Source organism: Trifolium pratense, linkage group LG2, assembly GCF_020283565.1.
Source record: "Trifolium pratense cultivar HEN17-A07 linkage group LG2, ARS_RC_1.1, whole genome shotgun sequence".
Taxonomy (NCBI): domain Eukaryota; kingdom Viridiplantae; phylum Streptophyta; class Magnoliopsida; order Fabales; family Fabaceae; genus Trifolium; species Trifolium pratense.
This window is the reverse complement of record NC_060060.1, coordinates 30,432,479-30,450,433: the sequence shown is the minus strand read 5'-3', so window position 1 is coordinate 30,450,433 and position 17,955 is coordinate 30,432,479. Positions and strand designations below refer to the sequence as shown.

Genomic DNA, 17,955 nt, shown 5'->3' with positions numbered 1-17,955 from the left:
TAAAATGGTCCCTTAAAGACATTTTTAGTTTCATATTGGTCCCTTAAAGAAAAAAAGGTCTAAATAGGTCCCTTAAAGAAAAAAAGGTCCGAATAGGTCCCTTAAAGACATATCCGTTAATCAGTTTGGTCCTATTTAGACCTCTTTTTAGGGACCAAACTGATTAACGGAGATGTCTTTAAGGGACCTATTCGGACTTTTTTTTCTTTAAGGACCTATTTGGACCTTTTTTTTCTTTAAGGGACCAATCTGAAACCAAAAATATCTTTAAGGGACCATTTTATTAATTAAGCCTATTTTTGAAATAGTTTCACCTTAGACCATAGAACCGATTTATGGCTTAAATAAAAAAAAATCATTCATTCTCAGTCAAAATAATCGTTGGGTGGCGAGAGAGAAAGAAATGGGAGATTCTTCTTCAGAGAAGACGAAGTCAGAAGCAGTTAAGATAATCGAATCATTCCAACTTCTTCCAAAACTCGTTGTATTCGATCTCGATTACACTCTCTGGCCATTCTACTGCGAATGTCGATCCAAACGCGAAACACCTTCTCTTTATCCCCACGCCATGGGAATCTTGTTAGCTCTCAAACACAAAGGAATTGATATTGCAATCGCTTCTCGATCTCCAACTTCAGATATTGCTAAGGCTTTTCTCAACAAATTAGGAATCACTTCATTCTTCGTTGCTCAGGTTTGTGTTCATTAATTCATTCAACAAATTAGAGATTATGCAGTTATTGTTGATTTTTTTTTGACCTAATTTTTGTTGTTGTTGTTTGATCAGGAAATATATTCGAGTTGGAGTCATAAAACAGATCATTTTCAGAGAATTCATTCAACTACTGGAATTCCTTTCAACTCTATGCTCTTTTTTGATGATGAAAATAGGAATATTCAAGCGGTATTAAACTAATAATTATATAATTATAATTACATATATGTAATAATATGATAGTGTATGTTTGAATTGACGGTGAATTTGACAGAATCACAAGTGGTTTTGGACTTTTGGTAGAATTGACGGTGAATTAATAATATCAAAAAGTGTTTGTTTCACTTTTTGAAGAGTCAAAACTAATTTTAGTTTGAAACTATGATTTGGATTTTTTGCATCTATGATTAATTTTTTGCCTTGAACTTGACGCTGAATTGATTTATTTGAACTTATATGCTAACATAAACATTGGTGATGTGAAACTGTTTGACAGAACTTTTTTTTTTTTTTGAAGGAATGTTTGACAGAACTTATGTGCTTATAATATTTGCATAAATTGATTTTAGCTTATTTTCATAAGCTTATAAAAAACATCTTATAACCTATATGAAAACAGATTGATTTTATAAACGCTTATGCTATAAGCTACAAAATAAGTTGTTTACTCAGACAGGACTGTATAACTCAATTATAGAGTCGATTCATTCAAAACCAATTTCTGTCATTGCATCATTAGGTATAGCACGTGATTGTGCGCAATGTGCGTGAGTGTTGTGAACTCCGAGTGCTGAGTTCAATTCCTATTGATAAAAAAATTGTCACTGCAGAACTAAACATAGTATCAGTGTATCACCGTGATTTTGCTAAATTCAATGTCAGTCAATTCAAACATGTATATAATAGTGATACTCGTATTAATGGAGTATTTTTATGTATTTTTCATTTTTCCAACTTAGTGACTGCCGCTTAATTTGTTCATACTATTTCATATAGGTCTCTAAAATGGGAGTGACTAGCATTTTGGTTGATAATGGGGTAAATCTTGGAGCTTTATCTCAAGGTCTTACACAGTTTTCTCGTAACTGGAATACATCACAGAAGAACAAGCAGAAATGGCTGTCCAACTATTCTCAGAAGCCAGATACTTCCAACTCTGCACCATCAAATTCAATGTCCAAGTAAAAAAATTCTCTGGATTTTATTCAGAACCTAATTGATTGATGAATTTGAATATATGTTGTATAATTGTCATGATAGTCCTACTTGAATTATACTAGCCTCAGTCAAATTACTAACGGCCAAACATGTTACTTCTGTGGTGCATGCTGTTGTTGTACTTGGCATCGATGTTACTTTTGAACTTTTCTGTTCCTATTGTCATTTTCGTAACATATTTTATTCATCAAAATTGAACTTTTTTTTTGGTATTATCAAATTTATTTAACATTGAAGGGTTTTATAGTAAATGAAAGAATGATCAAAACCCCTAAAAAACTAATAACAGTTAGGAACTAAAAACTACATGCTTTCGATTAATCATGATGTCTAAACATAGTGTTAGTTTTGCTGTTTATAGTGATTGCATTGAAGAACCCGAAAGTTGAAGTGTTTGTTGTATGGATCTCAATCTCATCCCCTTCATTTAAGCCTCTTTTCACTTCAACATCTTTGAACCACTTGCCCTTGAAAACATGGCTTTCTGAAGAAGGATATCTGTAGAAAACTAGAGGGTACATGGAGTAAGTGACCACATCTCAAATGCTGACTTGAATTTCCTTGTCACTAACTTCATCATCAGCACCCAACACAGGCATGCAACACCAACTTCTCTGCAAATTCTCTACCCAACAAGAGTCTGTGCAAGTTGGCAACATCATTCTTTCAAACACTTTTTTTTTTTTCAAAGTTGAGAAACCCCGCCTTTTGTCTACTTCACCGCATGCCTTCTTTTTTGCACCATTTGTTGCTTTGTGACCAAGTTTCCTTGTACAATCATACTACTATTATTAGGAAACAAAATGAGTTTGTAAAATGAGTTTAATGAAGATGCATGTAAAATAGTTTTACACGTTTATCTAATAAAAAACTATTAATTTGTCATGTTATATCAAGAAAATGGGACGATGTGGCGAAAAACATGATTTGGTTGAAAGTGTAAAATTATTTGACACTGTCAATGCATATTCATTTTTCTCTAAAGAAATAAGATTGCAACATATTCCTAATATTTTTTACTAAAATAAGAAACTCCTTTTGTACCAAAAATTAAACTCCTTTTTTTATAAAGCAGATAAAAATTTCTAACGGCTTTAATTTTTATGTGTCTCAAAAATGTATTTCAATCATTTTTCATATATATTTTATAAAACTTAAAAGTAGTTTATCAGAAAATGATTTAATTGATATGTACCGACGATATTAAGCTAGTAAAAAAACACCGTCAACATGTGAGAAATAATTGTTAAAAAACAAGTTTATTTAAATCATGAGTTCATGAGTTATAAGCTCCAAAATTGACTTTACCATACAGATCGTAATTATATAGTTTTCTTAAGTGTAACATAACATGTTTGGCCTTTTTTCTATATATAAAAAAAGGTTAAACATGTTATCTCTGTCTTGTATGTTGTTATTGTACCATTAATTCACCTTGTATTCCTGTATGAAGAACCCTGCTTTCTCTAATCAATACTCGTTTCTATCTTTTCTTTTTTTTGTTCATTTTGACATAATTATTTTTACTTTATATTCACTAAAATTAAACAATCTTTATAATAGTATTATTATCAAATTTACGTAGAGCAATAATAATAATGATAATGCAACTACAGCTCAAAATATAAAAGAATTCAATCATTGACTAGACTTGGAGTACAAGAACCAAGAATCAGAAAAAATTTCCAACATTGTTCAACAGAGTTAACATTCAACTAATCCCAAACATCTCCGACGTGTGCGCCAGTGTCAATTAGTGAAACAACAAAATACATGAGTGATGTCACTATCTAATTATCCATATCCTAGAGCAGAAGTAAGGTGTTCAAAGTTCCTGGTATAGTTTCAGCTTGCTTGAGAAACAACCAAAACCTGCATGTTCATAGAATAAATTTTCAGATGACTTATCAAGGGAAACAATAGTTTAGCCCTGAGTGAAACTAGCTCAAAAATCAACCATTTGCAACCCTTAACAAAATAGCAACATTTTCACAAATCAACCATTTACACAACCATTTGGGTATTATATGGATGTGTGAAGAAATGGCAGTTTCTACTAATCTGTTTTGAAGTTAGCACACAGTTTCTTGTTGTCTAAGAAAGTGTCATTACAGGTTAGTAAATAGGTCGCAATTCTTGACAAGATTACAAGCAACAGGGTTTTTCTAAGAGAAAACAATGACATATTGAGGCTTAGAAAAATCATTATTATGTGGTTCTTATAGCATGACTTATTCACTACCTCCATTTTAAAATTGTCTCGAGACATGTTCTTCCTTAAAAGAGTACTAGTTTTTTGGAAACAGTTTGCATATACAAACTAAGGCATAAACATTTAAACACAACAATAAGAAGAGGTGCTTATTTCTGAACCTGTATACCTTTTGGTGTTTGCTTCCGCAACAACACGAATTTCTTTTCTGATCTACATATGCAAACTGTTAACCTCTCTCAATGGCGATCGCTCATCAAAATTTTCTTCAATTTTTTTATTTGCGGGAGGAAAAAGAAGACCATTTGCACTATCTTGACCAAAACCATGTAGCTTATCACAAACTAATGAATCCATTGTTGTTTTATTTTCATCATCTATAGAAGTATCCAAGATATTTCCCAGTCTCTCCACCAACTGCATATCCTCGGACAAATATCCAAGTTTGTCATACATGTATTCTATATGTGCCAACATATCTTCCCTTTCTGTCGATAATTTCATAATGTCTTCAAGCAAATTTACTTTCTCAAACTTGATCTCTGTAATCATCTGTTCCATCTCATGCTTTTCATTCGTCAACTTTTTAGTTTCTAACTCCATTGCTTCCAATGATGTTTGAAACTGCTTAGCTTCATGTTTTAAATGGGAACATGATTCTTCAGTGTGTGTCAAATTCTCAAGCAAACTGTGAATTTCGAATTCCAATTTCATTATTCTTGTGTTCTTCTCTTCAATTTCTAGCTTTGTCAGGAGTTCTGCATTCTTCAAAGCCTCAGTAAGCATACTAACCTCAACCAACTTTTCCACTTGTTTTGAAAAAGAGAAACACAGTGCATCCGATAAATCTCGTTCTGATGCTTTAGCTAGCTCCTGAAACTGTTTTGTAGTTTGATCTTTCTCACCTTTAGTCTTCCAAAGAAGATCTTCTACCTGCTCTAGGGCTTTTTGTGCATCCAGTTGTGAAAGAACAGCATCTTCTAATTCTTTTTTCATGGACTCTTGCTTCAGGTTCGCAACGACTATATCTTTCTGAAGACCTTTTATGCAACCATCCTTCTCCATTACTCCTTCAACAAGTTCATCTTTCTCTTGTTTAAACCTCTCTGCTTCCTTTGTTTTCTCTGCATTGCAGGATTCCAGTAAAGCTACCTGCAGTTGAAGGTCTTCAGTTTCCCTCTCCTGATCCTTGACAATGCAGAGAAGGTTTTTGTTCTCCTGCTTAAGGGATTGCTCATTCTCAATCCGTGACAGAAGAGAAGTTTCCATCTCTTTACAGGTTCCCTGAATTTCTTCATAGGAAACTTTAAGAGTTTCAGCAGTAGACTTCCATTTCTGCATTTCAGAATCTAATCGAGATAGTTCATCATTTTTACTGGTCATTTCATTTTTTAGCATTTCTAGAGCCTCAAATGCGACATTTCTTTCATGTTTGAGTGTGTTTTCCATCTTCAAGAGTTGCTCTTTCAATATGAGTTGACCTGCAGATGACTCCTCAAGCAATTTCTTCTGTTGTTCAAGCTCTTCCTCCAACAGAAATTGTTGTTGTGCCAGAGTTTTTAGAGATTTGTCTTTCACTCTCAATTGCTCAGTAAAATTTAGAATCATATCTTCATTATCTTTGACACAAACTTCTTTAACAGTTTCTGTACCGAACGATTTGTAGTAAGCCTCAGCAACTACTGATTTAAAGATCAACAGTTCAATATGATTCTCTACGATGGCACAAGAACAATTTTCCAACTCCATCTGAAGCTCCCTAATTTCTTGTTCTTTATTGGTCAGTGCATATTTGCAACCAATAATGTCTGCTTCCATCTTAGCTATCTGATCACCCCATTGGGATTCTTTAGACTTGAGAATTGCAGAACAGTTTTTATGAACCTCCTCCAACTTTCTAAGCTTGTTGCGAATCTTTGATGTCATAGAATTTCCTCCGGCATCACGAATTTGAGCTTCTCTAAATTCTTTAAGTGAATCTCCCAGTTCCTGGTTATCTTGCTCAAGGTAAACAATTTTCCTTTCCAATTCTTTTACAAGAGTCTCTTTCGCTCCCAGTGAGTTTCTTAGCTCAGCTATTTCCTCATTCCTCAGAACCGTCAATCGTTGTATCTCAGATTTCTTTTCTTCACACTGACCATACACATCCTCAAAGCTAGTCTTGAACTCGGACATTTCAGCCTCCAAGAGTTTCCTCTTGCTTTCTTCGCAAGCCAATGCATGGTTACACATCTCAAAACGAGATTGAAGACCCTCCAAAGTTCTTGTCTGAGATTCCAAACTGGTCTGCAAGGAAGATATTTCGCTGACCAGTGAAGATCTCTCTGTTTCCCACTCCTCCTTGCTCGATCGAAACTGAACTTTAAGCTGTTGGTAAGCTTCTTCGAGATGTTTAAACTGTTCATTTCTCCATTTAATTTTATCTTGCACTGTGGTATTTTCTTCCTCCAATTGCATTATCACATCCTCTTTCAACCTCAGCGTCTCCACTTGCCTAGCTCTCTCCTCGGCTTCTATACACTTCTTCTCGGTAACCAATAACAGTGACTTGAGGCGTGAAATTTCCTCGCTGCTAGCAGAAACATTCCGCTCCAAATAACCGTTTCTAGCAGTAATTTCATCCAAAGCCAAAACCAACTCACTATTACTTCCCTCCAATTTTGACACCTTCTCAGCAAACCTAGCTTGAATATTGTTATTCTCTAAACTCAAATGCACAATGTGCTTTTCTTTTTCATTCAAACTCGACTTGAGATCCTCATTAAATCTCTTCAGTTCATAAATCTCCTCCAACTTCAAATCAAGCTCACACGCTCGTTTCTCAGCCAGGTTCGTAATTTCTTGAAATTGCACACCGCGATCATTCCTCAAACTCTCGATGTGTTGTGTTTTGACTCGGCATTCTGCCCTAAGCTTCTCCAGCTCTGCTTTGACATCATCTAACTCTGCTTTCACCATATCCTCCATTCTTTAATTTGTCCCTAAAACACATACAGATCAACCTAGTTCAAATCCGGCCAACAAGAAAATAGTTAAAATACTAATTCCTAACATATTTCTATCCATACACAAAAAAATTAATACAGATTTGAGATTTTATTACTTACAGATTCGTTAATTAACCCTAATTAATTGAAGACTACAACAATTACAAAATTAAATTAGATTTGTGTAAAGTATATATAAGTTGAAAAAATAGATCTAATGAATGATAATAATGGAAGAGTGATAGTTGATACATAAATTCGAAACGATGAATGATGATAAATTGAAAAGTAACGGTAAGAAATGAGAATAATGATTATAATAATAATGATGAAAAATAGTTGTTAATTAAAACGGATCTGAGAAGAGAGAGAAATGAGGAAGGAGTGTTACCTGTGGTGTTTGGTTGTTGCTCAAAATTGTAACTGAAATGGAAGATTGTGAATCTGAGTAGTGAGTGAGAGCGGCGAGGACGCGGTCTTTAGTTTTCAAATTTGGGGATTTTTGTTTGGAGAGAGGGAAAGAAAGACATTTTTTTTTTTGGTAGATGGTTGAGTGAGAGGGAAAAACACTATGAAGCCTAGATATATGTGACACATGCGGATACCGATATGTTGAGCTGGGTATACGGACCAAGATCCGCGGGCTGACCCGTTTAACCCGCAGCCCGCACGGACTTAAGACCAAATTTTTTTGGCCCGTTTACAATTTTGCCCGTGTGGGTTGGACCGTTAAAACCGCGGGTTATGCGGGTTAAATCCGCGGGTTCGCGGGTTAGCCCGTGGCCCGCCTTCTTTTTTTTTATATAATTAATTACAAAATTTATCACATATAAATAACTTGGTCCATGTTCAAATTCAACTTTTTTAACTACAAAAAAAAAAAAAAAACTTATTCTAAACCCTAATTATAAAAAGCAACAACACACTCCAATTTTAATCAAGTAGACAACAACACAAAACATCATGATTCAGACATGTTATTCTACTTATAATCTTTTGTTCTTTTTCACTATCTTTTACTTTGTCTCAGCTGTATATACATTTGCTAGTATTTAAAAGATACATGTCCAAATGAGAAGTTATTTTTGTGGGGGTATTTTCCACTATTATGTTTTGAATAATTTGGTTACCTTGATGTGATTTAGTTAAGTTGAATCTGTTAATCTTTTTATGCTTTTTGGGGTACATGTAGAAAGTTTTTCTCATTAAAATGGACGATACAAAAATGACGATAAAAATCAGTTGAATTTTATTTTGGTTGCTTTACTTACAAAGAGAAGATAGATAAACTCAATGATATCACAAATTTTATTTATTTTTATTTGTTAGTTACAATTTATATGTTATAACATAATATTATTAATAATATAATTTTTTAAACTTTCATTATATAAATATTTTATTAATTTAGTTTATTTTTTTGAAAAAAGTGATTTTTTTTTTTTTTAATAGTCCGCGGGTTAACCGTTTAACCCGCGGGTTTATGCGGACCGAACTCGGACTTAATATTATAACTCGTTTATATTTGCCGACGGGCTTGTTCGCCCCGTTTAATATGCGGGTTTATGCGGGGCGGGTTAAACGGGGCGGGCTAGCCCGCATACCCAGCTCTACCGATATGATACCTAAAAAATTTCAAAATTTCTAATACGATACGGCCGGATACGTTAATTAAAAATTAAATATATAAATGCACGATATATAAACATAACTAAAATTGACAATAATAATAAATTCACATTCAAATTATTCAAAATGAGCAAACAAATGACAATTACATATTTTTAAAATAAGTGAAAAATTGTTTTGTTAAACAATTTGTCTCATTTAGTTTATGAACTATTTTTTTTTTTAAAAAAAAAGAAGTTATAAACTATTATTTTTTCATAAAAAAGAAAAACATTTTTTTTTAGAAAAACACAGTTTACACATTTTTTATTTATTTTATTGGCTTAAATATGTTAACAATTCCTACGATTATATATAACAAGTTTTGGTTATGGTCCCTGGCCATTGGCCCTGAGGCCTATGCCCATAGTTGTCTTGTCTCCACTTATAAATTTATGTTCAGACCTTATCTCATCTGGTGTGAGATTCTTAACACGAAGATATGGAGCACGCCATAAGTGGCTCGATAACAAACTAATAATATCATGTGGTCCAAGTTCTCATCCTCATCATCACCTAAACTCTCTAAAATGTGACATTCTGCCCAATTCTTCAACTTCATCCATAACATGATCTAGTTTTGCCATCATCTCCACAAGCAAAGAAGTGAAAGCAGCAAAGGGCAGTGCTTCTAAAAACTCAACGCTAGTGATCAGACTCCTAGTCTTACTCAGTTGTGGCCTCAAAACCTTCTTGTGTCCATGTCCTTCTAATGTTTGTTCTCGCGTGTGCTTTTTGATTTACTTCCAACCGGAGAACAATAATCACTTTTAATACCTGATAATGTGATTCTAGTGTCTTCAACAAGCTTGTAAAATTCGGGAGTTTTGAGGGTTACGGGGATTCCATTAATTTCGACCATTCCTCAAGCCTAGTAAAAGTTACGGTTGCAATTTCAATGCATTGTCATGGTCTTGCAAAGATTCATTGAGATTGGAGCTCAATGATGAAACCATATAGAAGCAAGTTGAAGCAAATTTTATGAAAAATATGAGTTGAAATAATAACTAGATATAGTGGTAACTTGTTTTAATTTGTAAAAAAAGATATCACAGCTATAAGCTTGCATCATGAAACTCAATTAAGATCTGTTTTTTTCTGTTACGTGCTTCTAGAACTCTCATTGCCAACTTTATAGAATGCAACGTAGGAAGACAAAACCGACGAATACTCGAAATAACAAATAAATGAAAATAACATAGTAATTTCTCAAGCCGCGTATTCCACACGTCATAAATTAACAATAATCCATGAAGTCATAGGTAACCAGAACAGGCATGCATGAAATAAATAACAAGACCATAAATTAACATATATTTTGCGGTGAATCTCTAGCAAAGTTACATAACACAACATCTGCATCCTATTACCGACGAAAAGGTGATATCAAACTCTCAACATAATCTAATTGAAACTCATAAACCATTAATCTTAATGGGTAAATAACATATCAAATGATTTTCAATTTTTTTAAAATTTGGCATGGATGATCTATATAATATAAACTTTCAATCTAACAGTAGATTTTGTAAAATTCGTATGTGTTATAGCGATATTAGTAACTTGTGTACTATGCACCACCACTTAATGGTGGTGCATGTTAGAATTGGCCTTTTATAATGGTATTTGTTTTAGGTTTAAACAAGTTATTTAGTAATTTTTAACGGTTGAAATAAAATTTGTGGATTTTTTTTATATAGTCTTTTATTAAATGTATCTTACAATTTTTTTGCCCCAAAATATGAATCCAATATTATTTAGGTTTAAATGCAGTTTTTAAGTCTAAGTTTCATAATTTTGTCAAAAAAAAAAGTCCAAGTTTCATAATTGATTGATTTTGAAACCTTGATCTGCTAAAAAATAGGGGACTTAACAATTTTTGTTGTACCTTATTTGATTTAAAACTGGTTATGGGACTGAACAAATTAGGTAGCAAGGGACAAGACAAAAACAAGAATTTTTGTCCCTCATTGGACCACAATACAACTTTTTGTCCACAGTACAACTATAACAGATACAAAAATATTCATTTTATTTTCGAATATAAAAATATTATCACGTTATATCTCTCCGGTAGAGTTTTGTCCTGTCCCGAATTATCTTGTTATGTCAGCCCTTGCTGTTTTACGAATCAAACACACCATTAAGTTTCAATCGCTCAATTTTAACCTCATAAGTTTTACAATTGCTCGATTTTGACGCTCTAAGTATTAATTGTTCGATTTTTATTTTTTTTTTGCTTTTACCACCAGTTTAATCTGGTTCGGAGTCAGATCTGGCATCAAGTGGTTTCAGCCACCTACCAAGGGTATTACATTTATTTTACGTGGACAAAAAATGAAAAAAGTCGATCACTTTGAAGTGACGAAAATGCTATCAGAGGTCGCTTCCGTCTAATACTTACTCAAATACCTATTATATTTTATTTTATTTTGTTTACAATGAGCTGTAGATCAAACCCATAACCTATAACTTACTACTCAAACCCCTAACACTAGACCAAACTCAATGGCTTAGATACCTATTATATTTAACGACATGTAGTGAGGTACTAACTAAGGATTATAATAAAAATAATAAAAAATGGTAACAACTAACAAGGATATAGGCAATGGAGATTTTCACATTAATCTAAATTTGAAAGAAACACATTTCAAATATTAGCTTTACATATTTACACAAAATATTTGTGCACTTTAATGGATGTAATTCAATCGTTTCATATAAAAACAAACAATATAGAACCAAAACTAACATAAAGACATTCATAAGTAAGTTTTAGTGCTCTCTTATGCCCTTTACTATGTAATTAGACAATTACAACCCTACTTTCAAAAGCTTTAAACATGTTCTGTCACAAGCAGCTGCTCAAGTTCTTCTCTACGTCGTTCCAACTCCTGTCAAGTTTCAAGGAGCAACTAAACTATCAGTATAACTTTTTCTAATAAAAATGTATTCGATTAACCAAGATAAAAGTTACCGAGATAAAATAAAAATAGTATGAACTTTGTCACTTAAGAATGAATGCATAAACAAGCATAGTGATGTTGCAATCTCATTACATGTCTAAACTTTAACCATGCTAAAAGAAGTGAACCTTCTATATTCAAAGTTTATTTGAATAACTGGTAGGTGTTCTATTCATATGCTAATGTTTTCAAATACAGACAACAATAATCATAATTCAATCCCCAAAATCTGTAATTCATTTTAAAACTTTGATTTCAAACAATAAAAAAATATGGGCTAGAGTCAGATTGATTTCAGGTTTATAAATTATAGGTCAAGGAAAATGTTGCAACAATTAATAAAGTTTGCAATCGGTGCAATGTTATGGTCATTGGAACCAAGGGAGACAGAGAACTTTACACATGCACACATGGAATGCAATCAGAATAAATAGTAACATCTTAATATAAGCATTTCACCTGAAGATCCTTGGCTGCTTGCTCTCTAGTGATCTCCTTCTTCTGGAGATGACGTTTTAGAAATCCGAAGCAAAGGATTCCCTTCAACGTAAAAAATAAAAGAATAATTTAATAGAAGATGGTATAAACTCTGACTCAAGGTATATCATACAAGAGACATGAAATATAATAGTACAAATCACACAATATGCAAATTAAAAGTTAACACAATTCAGAATATCTCAAAGCAATAATGGAAGTATTAAAATAACTGCAAGGACAACATTGAAAGCACAATAATGTAAAAAAAATCAATGGAAAAAGTTTAGATTATAAAATGAATATAATTTGCACACAAAAATACAAACATCATATTGTTTTGAAGCTGCTATTTAGATCATCATTGGACTAACAGTTTGTCAGGTAGTATTAACAAACCAGGATTTTGAGAAAAAGGCATAATAGAAAAGCTTTTGAATTGGGACTATAGTTTGGGCTGTTCAATAATCTTACCGAGAAAATGTAAACTACGCCACAAGAAAGAAGCAAATAGCAGGCAATGTTTTGAAGAAGAACAAGATCTTGTCGATTCCCACTATAGTCAGGGAAAGCCCTGGTCATCACTGCCACGCTGTAGAAAAGAAAAACCACAGTTCAGATAGAAACCAAACTACAAACAAAAGTTCTGTCAAAAAAATAAAAAACTACAAACAAAAGTGTTATGCAATTCTTCACCTCACACCCAAACATTATAGGCGTGTGTTTGATCTTACCATGTAAACTGTCAGGATTTTTTTGCAACTATCATATATGATTTTTGTAAAGACAAATGTGTGGTTTATTGTCAGGCAACTCCAAACCTCAGTCTTCATTTGAAAAACTGACACTAACTTTTAGACTAAACCGTCAATTTAGAATCTAAACTATCATTTCTCTCCAATTAAGTCTCCAAAGTATATAAAATAATAAATAGTCCTTGAATATATAACATGTGTCACGTTAGTCTCTCCTAATGTGCTACTGCTAGGTACTAATGGGACAGATTTTCATATACTTTAAAGACTATTTGTGAATTTTATATATAGTTTTAGACACTAAGTTGGGAAGAAAGTGATATTTCGGGGACTAAATTGAGAGTTTATGCCTTAACTTTTATATGATATCAGATAACAGGCTTGCTTTAAGAACTATGAAGCGCAGACTCAAATGCAGACACGGACACCGCAACACGACTAATATCTATAGTATACAGGATACCAAAACACCGCATAGATATGTGTGTGTGTGTGTGTGTGTGTGTGTGTGTAATGAACTTGACAAAATTATAAATTCACGACTAAGATTAATATATATTAACCTTTTAAAAATAAAGTTGGGACAATTATAATGACCCTAAAAAGAATACCAGCAGGAATCATTTACAATACAATTCTTTCATAAATAATCATAAGATAAGAAAAATAGATCATGTGTATAAGTGTATTCTAACAAGGTATGACAATGAATCTGACAAAAAATTATATGTCTTAGATTGGCCTAACTCAACCTTACAAAACCGGCTTGTAAGGTGAGGATTGCCTCTGGCTTATAAACACACATTCAGACCATCTCGCAACCGATGTGAGACTTCTTAACAATATGAGACATCATTTTGCTATTTGACTCCAAAATAGGAAGAACTAATCTAGGGTTGAGCCAAAAGTAGAAGTCGGTTCAGCCTCTCAATGCGTGTCCAAGACATGTATAACATTAACAGGTGTCTGAGTAAAAAATAAATATAAAGTTTTAATTTGACACTTTTAAGAGGTGTCTGAAATGTTCGGCATGTCCGAGAAAGGTTGTCAAACACACGAACAGAGGTGACCGTGATTCATAGTTTCAAAATATATGACTCCTCTTAAAACACAATTTCAAACAAATCAATTCCATTAAAAACCATGATTATCAAACTCTAATCCAAACACACAATAATAATTACATAAAAATGTAATCAATTAAGAACTCAGTTAACATAGCAGAGTAAATAAATAAATAAATAAATAGAAAACATTTAAGAAAGCGGAAAATCATACAATATCTGTAGCATACCCCTCGCTGCCCAATACTCCAAAACCTGAAAATGCAATGCAATTGAATCAAATAAAAATATAAACAATAATCAAATCAATCATTGATTCAACAATGAAGGAACATAATTAACCTGCCAGAACTTAATAATGAAGCTCCATTCAGTTTCAGCCAATACCACAAAAACCGCAATCACAACAGCGTAACAACGAAATATTCCATCGAAAATCTAAGAAAAAAAAAAAATCATAAATTAATTCGTAAATTAGAAAAAGATGAAAAGAAATGAAGATAGATAGATAGATACGGTGGTTTGATTTCGGAAAGAGCGAACGGCGGAGAGGACATTGACGGCGATACAGAGAATTGCAGCTAAAGATGTGATTAAACTGAAACATCTACAGACTATGAGGAAAGGATCTGTTCTTCGTCCGACTCGTCTTGTGGTGGTGTTGGAAGAACTCGTCGGAGGGAGTAAAACTACTGCCCCGTTCTCTTCGTCACCTTCTCTAGCCATCTTCAAAAAACTAACTAACTAACGGAATGGAAGGAAGAAGAAATAAACTGATATTTTCTATGTTGCTAATAATGCTGATTTTCTTAGTTGGGTTATTATGAAGAGAAAAAAAAAAATTAATTAAAAACAAAAACAGTTGGGTATGTGTCATTGTTTCGGAATTAATTAATTCGTTAATAACATTTTATTTTATTTGCTGTCTGCAATTTTAATTAAGAAATTTAAAAAAAAATTGTCATCGTGAGCTTAATTTGATTAACATAATTATCATACTATATGTGTAGGAGTCGAGCTTAATTTTATGAGTTTAATTTAATAGATGGTATATACTTTTATCGTCCTGTGAGTTTAATTCAGTTGGTATTTTGTAGGCATATCAAATTTTATATATAGAGTTAGATTCGAATCATAGATACTCTACTTATCCACCTTAAACGTAAAATTTAAATCAAATTAGATTTTCATGTTAGACAGATAGTTAAAGTCGTGTATTGCAAGTCAATTTCTTTTTTTTTATGTCTTAAAAAGTTTAAAACAATAATTATAAGATAAAGTTAATTTTTTGTAACTAAAATTAAAATTCATTTATCATATACTTTTTGATAAATTCTAATATGGACCACTCGATATCAAGTGGTCCATGGTGGATCAATCATGAATAACATTATAACGAATATGAATTTTACAAAATCCATCGTTGGATTGAAAGTTTATATCATATAGATCATCTATAGAAAAATTTAGAAAAATTGAAAATCATTTAATATGTTATTGAGACAAATCAAGATTAACGGTTTATTATTTAATGTAAATCTTGATGGGTCTCAATAACATATCAAATGATTTTCAAAAAAATTTATAGATGATCTATACGATATAAACTTTCAACTCAACAGTAAATTTCGTAAAATTCATATGTGGTCCACCGTAGCATTAAGAATATTTTTAACTGAATTTAAATTCAAAATCAAACAATTGTGTATTCATTTATCCCTTGCTATGTAGATATTCAAAAGAATAAAACTTTAGCTTATTTTTTTAAGTTCCATGTCGGTAGACACACACACTTTGCTTTGATCCTACAAAGTACTAGGATTCTTTCTTCACCTACCATTCAATCGAAGCTGGCATGGCAAGTGGCAGTTGGAGAATGGAATCTAAATCCAGGAGAAAGAAAATGACACATGTATCTAAAAAAATAAAAAAATGACACATGTATCTCAATAAATGGCTCCAATTGCCACGTAGTATTATTTTTGTGACTATTTCTTCACCGTAGCATTTTAACTTTTTTGACACATTGGCATTTACGGGGAATAAAAGACACCTCAAGGCTTAAATTAATCTATGATTTCTTACAAACTAAATAAAATCTTATTTTAAATTATATGGTTTTTGTGTTAATCTTCTTGTTTATAGGAAATGGTTATGATAGTGTGTGTTAGCCCTCTTGGTTTTTGCGTTAATCTTCTTGTTTAAAAATTGAAAATTCTGGTGTGGCTATAGGCACACTTGTACCGGTTCATATATAAATTATAGTCTAATTTAATCGATCAATTATATGGTATTTTCTCTTTTTTTGTTCCTGTCTCCTTAGAAATCAAGGGCACAGTAGTACAATCCTATAGAACAGACCCTGTTCAAGTAAGATGGTATATGGTATTTTCTCTTTATATGTGAATGTATGGTATTTTTCGTTACTTTATTTCTATAGGAAACTCAATTTTTCAACATGATTAATATGCATTTCACTTATAACATGTAAAATGTCCATGGTGTTCAAATTTTTGTAGTGGTTAGTTTAAAGGTACAAAAGTTTTTTTTTTTGGTACTCGATTTAAATACTTGATTAAAGAGGATTACATTTGAAAGAAAAATGCCCCACTTTAATAAAATAAGACATATATTTACGAGAACAATGTATTATATCTAAGTATATATGTGTAAAAAAATTGTATATTGACAACACAAATTTCTTGCTAAGGTCAAGTTTATCAATTATATATATTTATGAATAAGATATGGACTTCCAAACTTTCTTGCATATTGTAACCCGATTAAGCGTCTGTTTGGTTGAGCGTTTGGCTCTCCAAACGTGCGTTTCTGCTTCCAAAAGCGATTCTGTCACTTTTTGTGATGTTTGGGCACAGGCAAAATCAATTTTGGAAACGTACTTTTGCTGTCGAAACGTGCGTTCACTTGAAGCCACAAAACGTAGCTTTTGCGTCAACTAAAAGTAATTTGGAAATTTGGCTTTTGTTATTTTACCTAATTACCCATGCTTCAACTCAAGCTCCAATTTTTCTTCTCCTATAGCTTCAATTTTTTTAACTCTCTGGAATACTTTCTCCTTAGTTTTGCAATTTGGTGAAAAACGTAAGTGAGGGAGGAAGAATGGTGAACACCCAATCCCCATGAAAGCTTCAACCGAAACAACAGTGAGAACACAATTGAAAAATTAGAAATTTTAGCAACCTAAAAACTGAGTTAAAGGAAGAAAAAGATGGATTTGATGAATAAAATTTGGAAATTGTGTTCTCAACAACACCGATTAGTCTGAGCACTGTAGCAATGTTGATGATGTGAGAAAAGAGACATTCCATGAGAGAAGAATATTGAGAGATGGGGAAGGAGAAATGAAAAAAAAAATGGTATTTTAAGATTAAGAGATGTGAAGGAGAAAAGGTAGAAGCTTATTGAAGATTCTGAAAAAATTCTAGAAAAATGGATAATGGTGGTATTTTAATTTTGACAAAAAAGCGGTGGTGGAAGGAGAAAAATAGATAATGGTTTGATTTTTTTAATTAAAAAATCATAACTATAATACAATATGCATTTTAATAAAGAACAAATAAATAATTAAATTTAATAATACAAAAATTAAATTAAACATGATTTTAAATACACATGTGTAAGTTTGTGTAAAAAAAAAAACACATATGTAAGTCATTTTGGTAATTATACATTCAAAATTAATTTTCGTTCAAATTATCCAAACAACATAAAAAGTTGAAAATTACTTTTAAATTTCTGTATCCAAACATAAATCAATTATGTTCAACTCATTTTTAACCAAACTCAATTCTCTCAAACTCAATTCTGACAAACTCAATTCTCTTTGCCGCCAAACCAAACATACACTAAATTGATCTTGACAAAAGAAC

General features: G+C 32.2%; 3 protein-coding genes across 6 annotated transcripts; 1 reads left to right on the top strand and 2 right to left on the bottom strand.

Moving 5' to 3' along the window:
• The first annotated feature begins 317 nt into the window (after nt 1-317).
• On the top strand, nt 318-2,148 carry LOC123907375 (magnesium-dependent phosphatase 1-like). Its single transcript, XM_045957604.1, has 3 exons — nt 318-694; nt 788-904; nt 1,712-2,148. Exons 1-3 carry the CDS (start codon nt 404-406, stop codon nt 1,898-1,900), a joined length of 597 nt encoding a protein of 198 aa, XP_045813560.1. The 5' UTR covers nt 318-403; the 3' UTR covers nt 1,901-2,148.
• Nucleotides 2,149-3,454: 1,306 nt separating this feature from the next.
• LOC123908989 (uncharacterized protein At4g38062-like) lies at nt 3,455-7,698 on the bottom strand. Of its 4 annotated transcripts, none has more exons than XM_045959755.1 (3): nt 7,524-7,698; nt 4,315-7,126; nt 3,455-3,805 (listed from the first exon to the last, which is right to left on the bottom strand). In XM_045959755.1, the coding sequence occupies exon 2, from the start codon at nt 7,110-7,112 to the stop codon at nt 4,359-4,361; it is 2,754 nt and encodes a 917-aa protein (XP_045815711.1). In that variant the 5' UTR covers nt 7,113-7,126; nt 7,524-7,698; the 3' UTR covers nt 3,455-3,805; nt 4,315-4,358. The 4 variants fall into 4 exon arrangements, 2 of the variants coding, with proteins under 2 accessions (XP_045815711.1, XP_045815712.1); XM_045959756.1 differs by having other exon boundaries at nt 3,517-3,805; nt 4,315-7,147; XR_006809794.1 differs by having other exon boundaries at nt 3,546-3,805; nt 4,307-7,147.
• A 3,707-nt stretch (nt 7,699-11,405) lies between these two features.
• Nucleotides 11,406-14,876, bottom strand: LOC123908991. The gene is made up of 6 exons (XM_045959757.1): nt 14,582-14,876; nt 14,408-14,503; nt 14,280-14,320; nt 12,721-12,838; nt 12,229-12,309; nt 11,406-11,697 (listed from the first exon to the last, which is right to left on the bottom strand). The coding sequence occupies exons 1-6, from the start codon at nt 14,789-14,791 to the stop codon at nt 11,641-11,643; spliced, it is 603 nt and encodes a 200-aa protein (XP_045815713.1). The 5' UTR covers nt 14,792-14,876; the 3' UTR covers nt 11,406-11,640.
• Nucleotides 14,877-17,955: the final 3,079 nt, after the last annotated feature.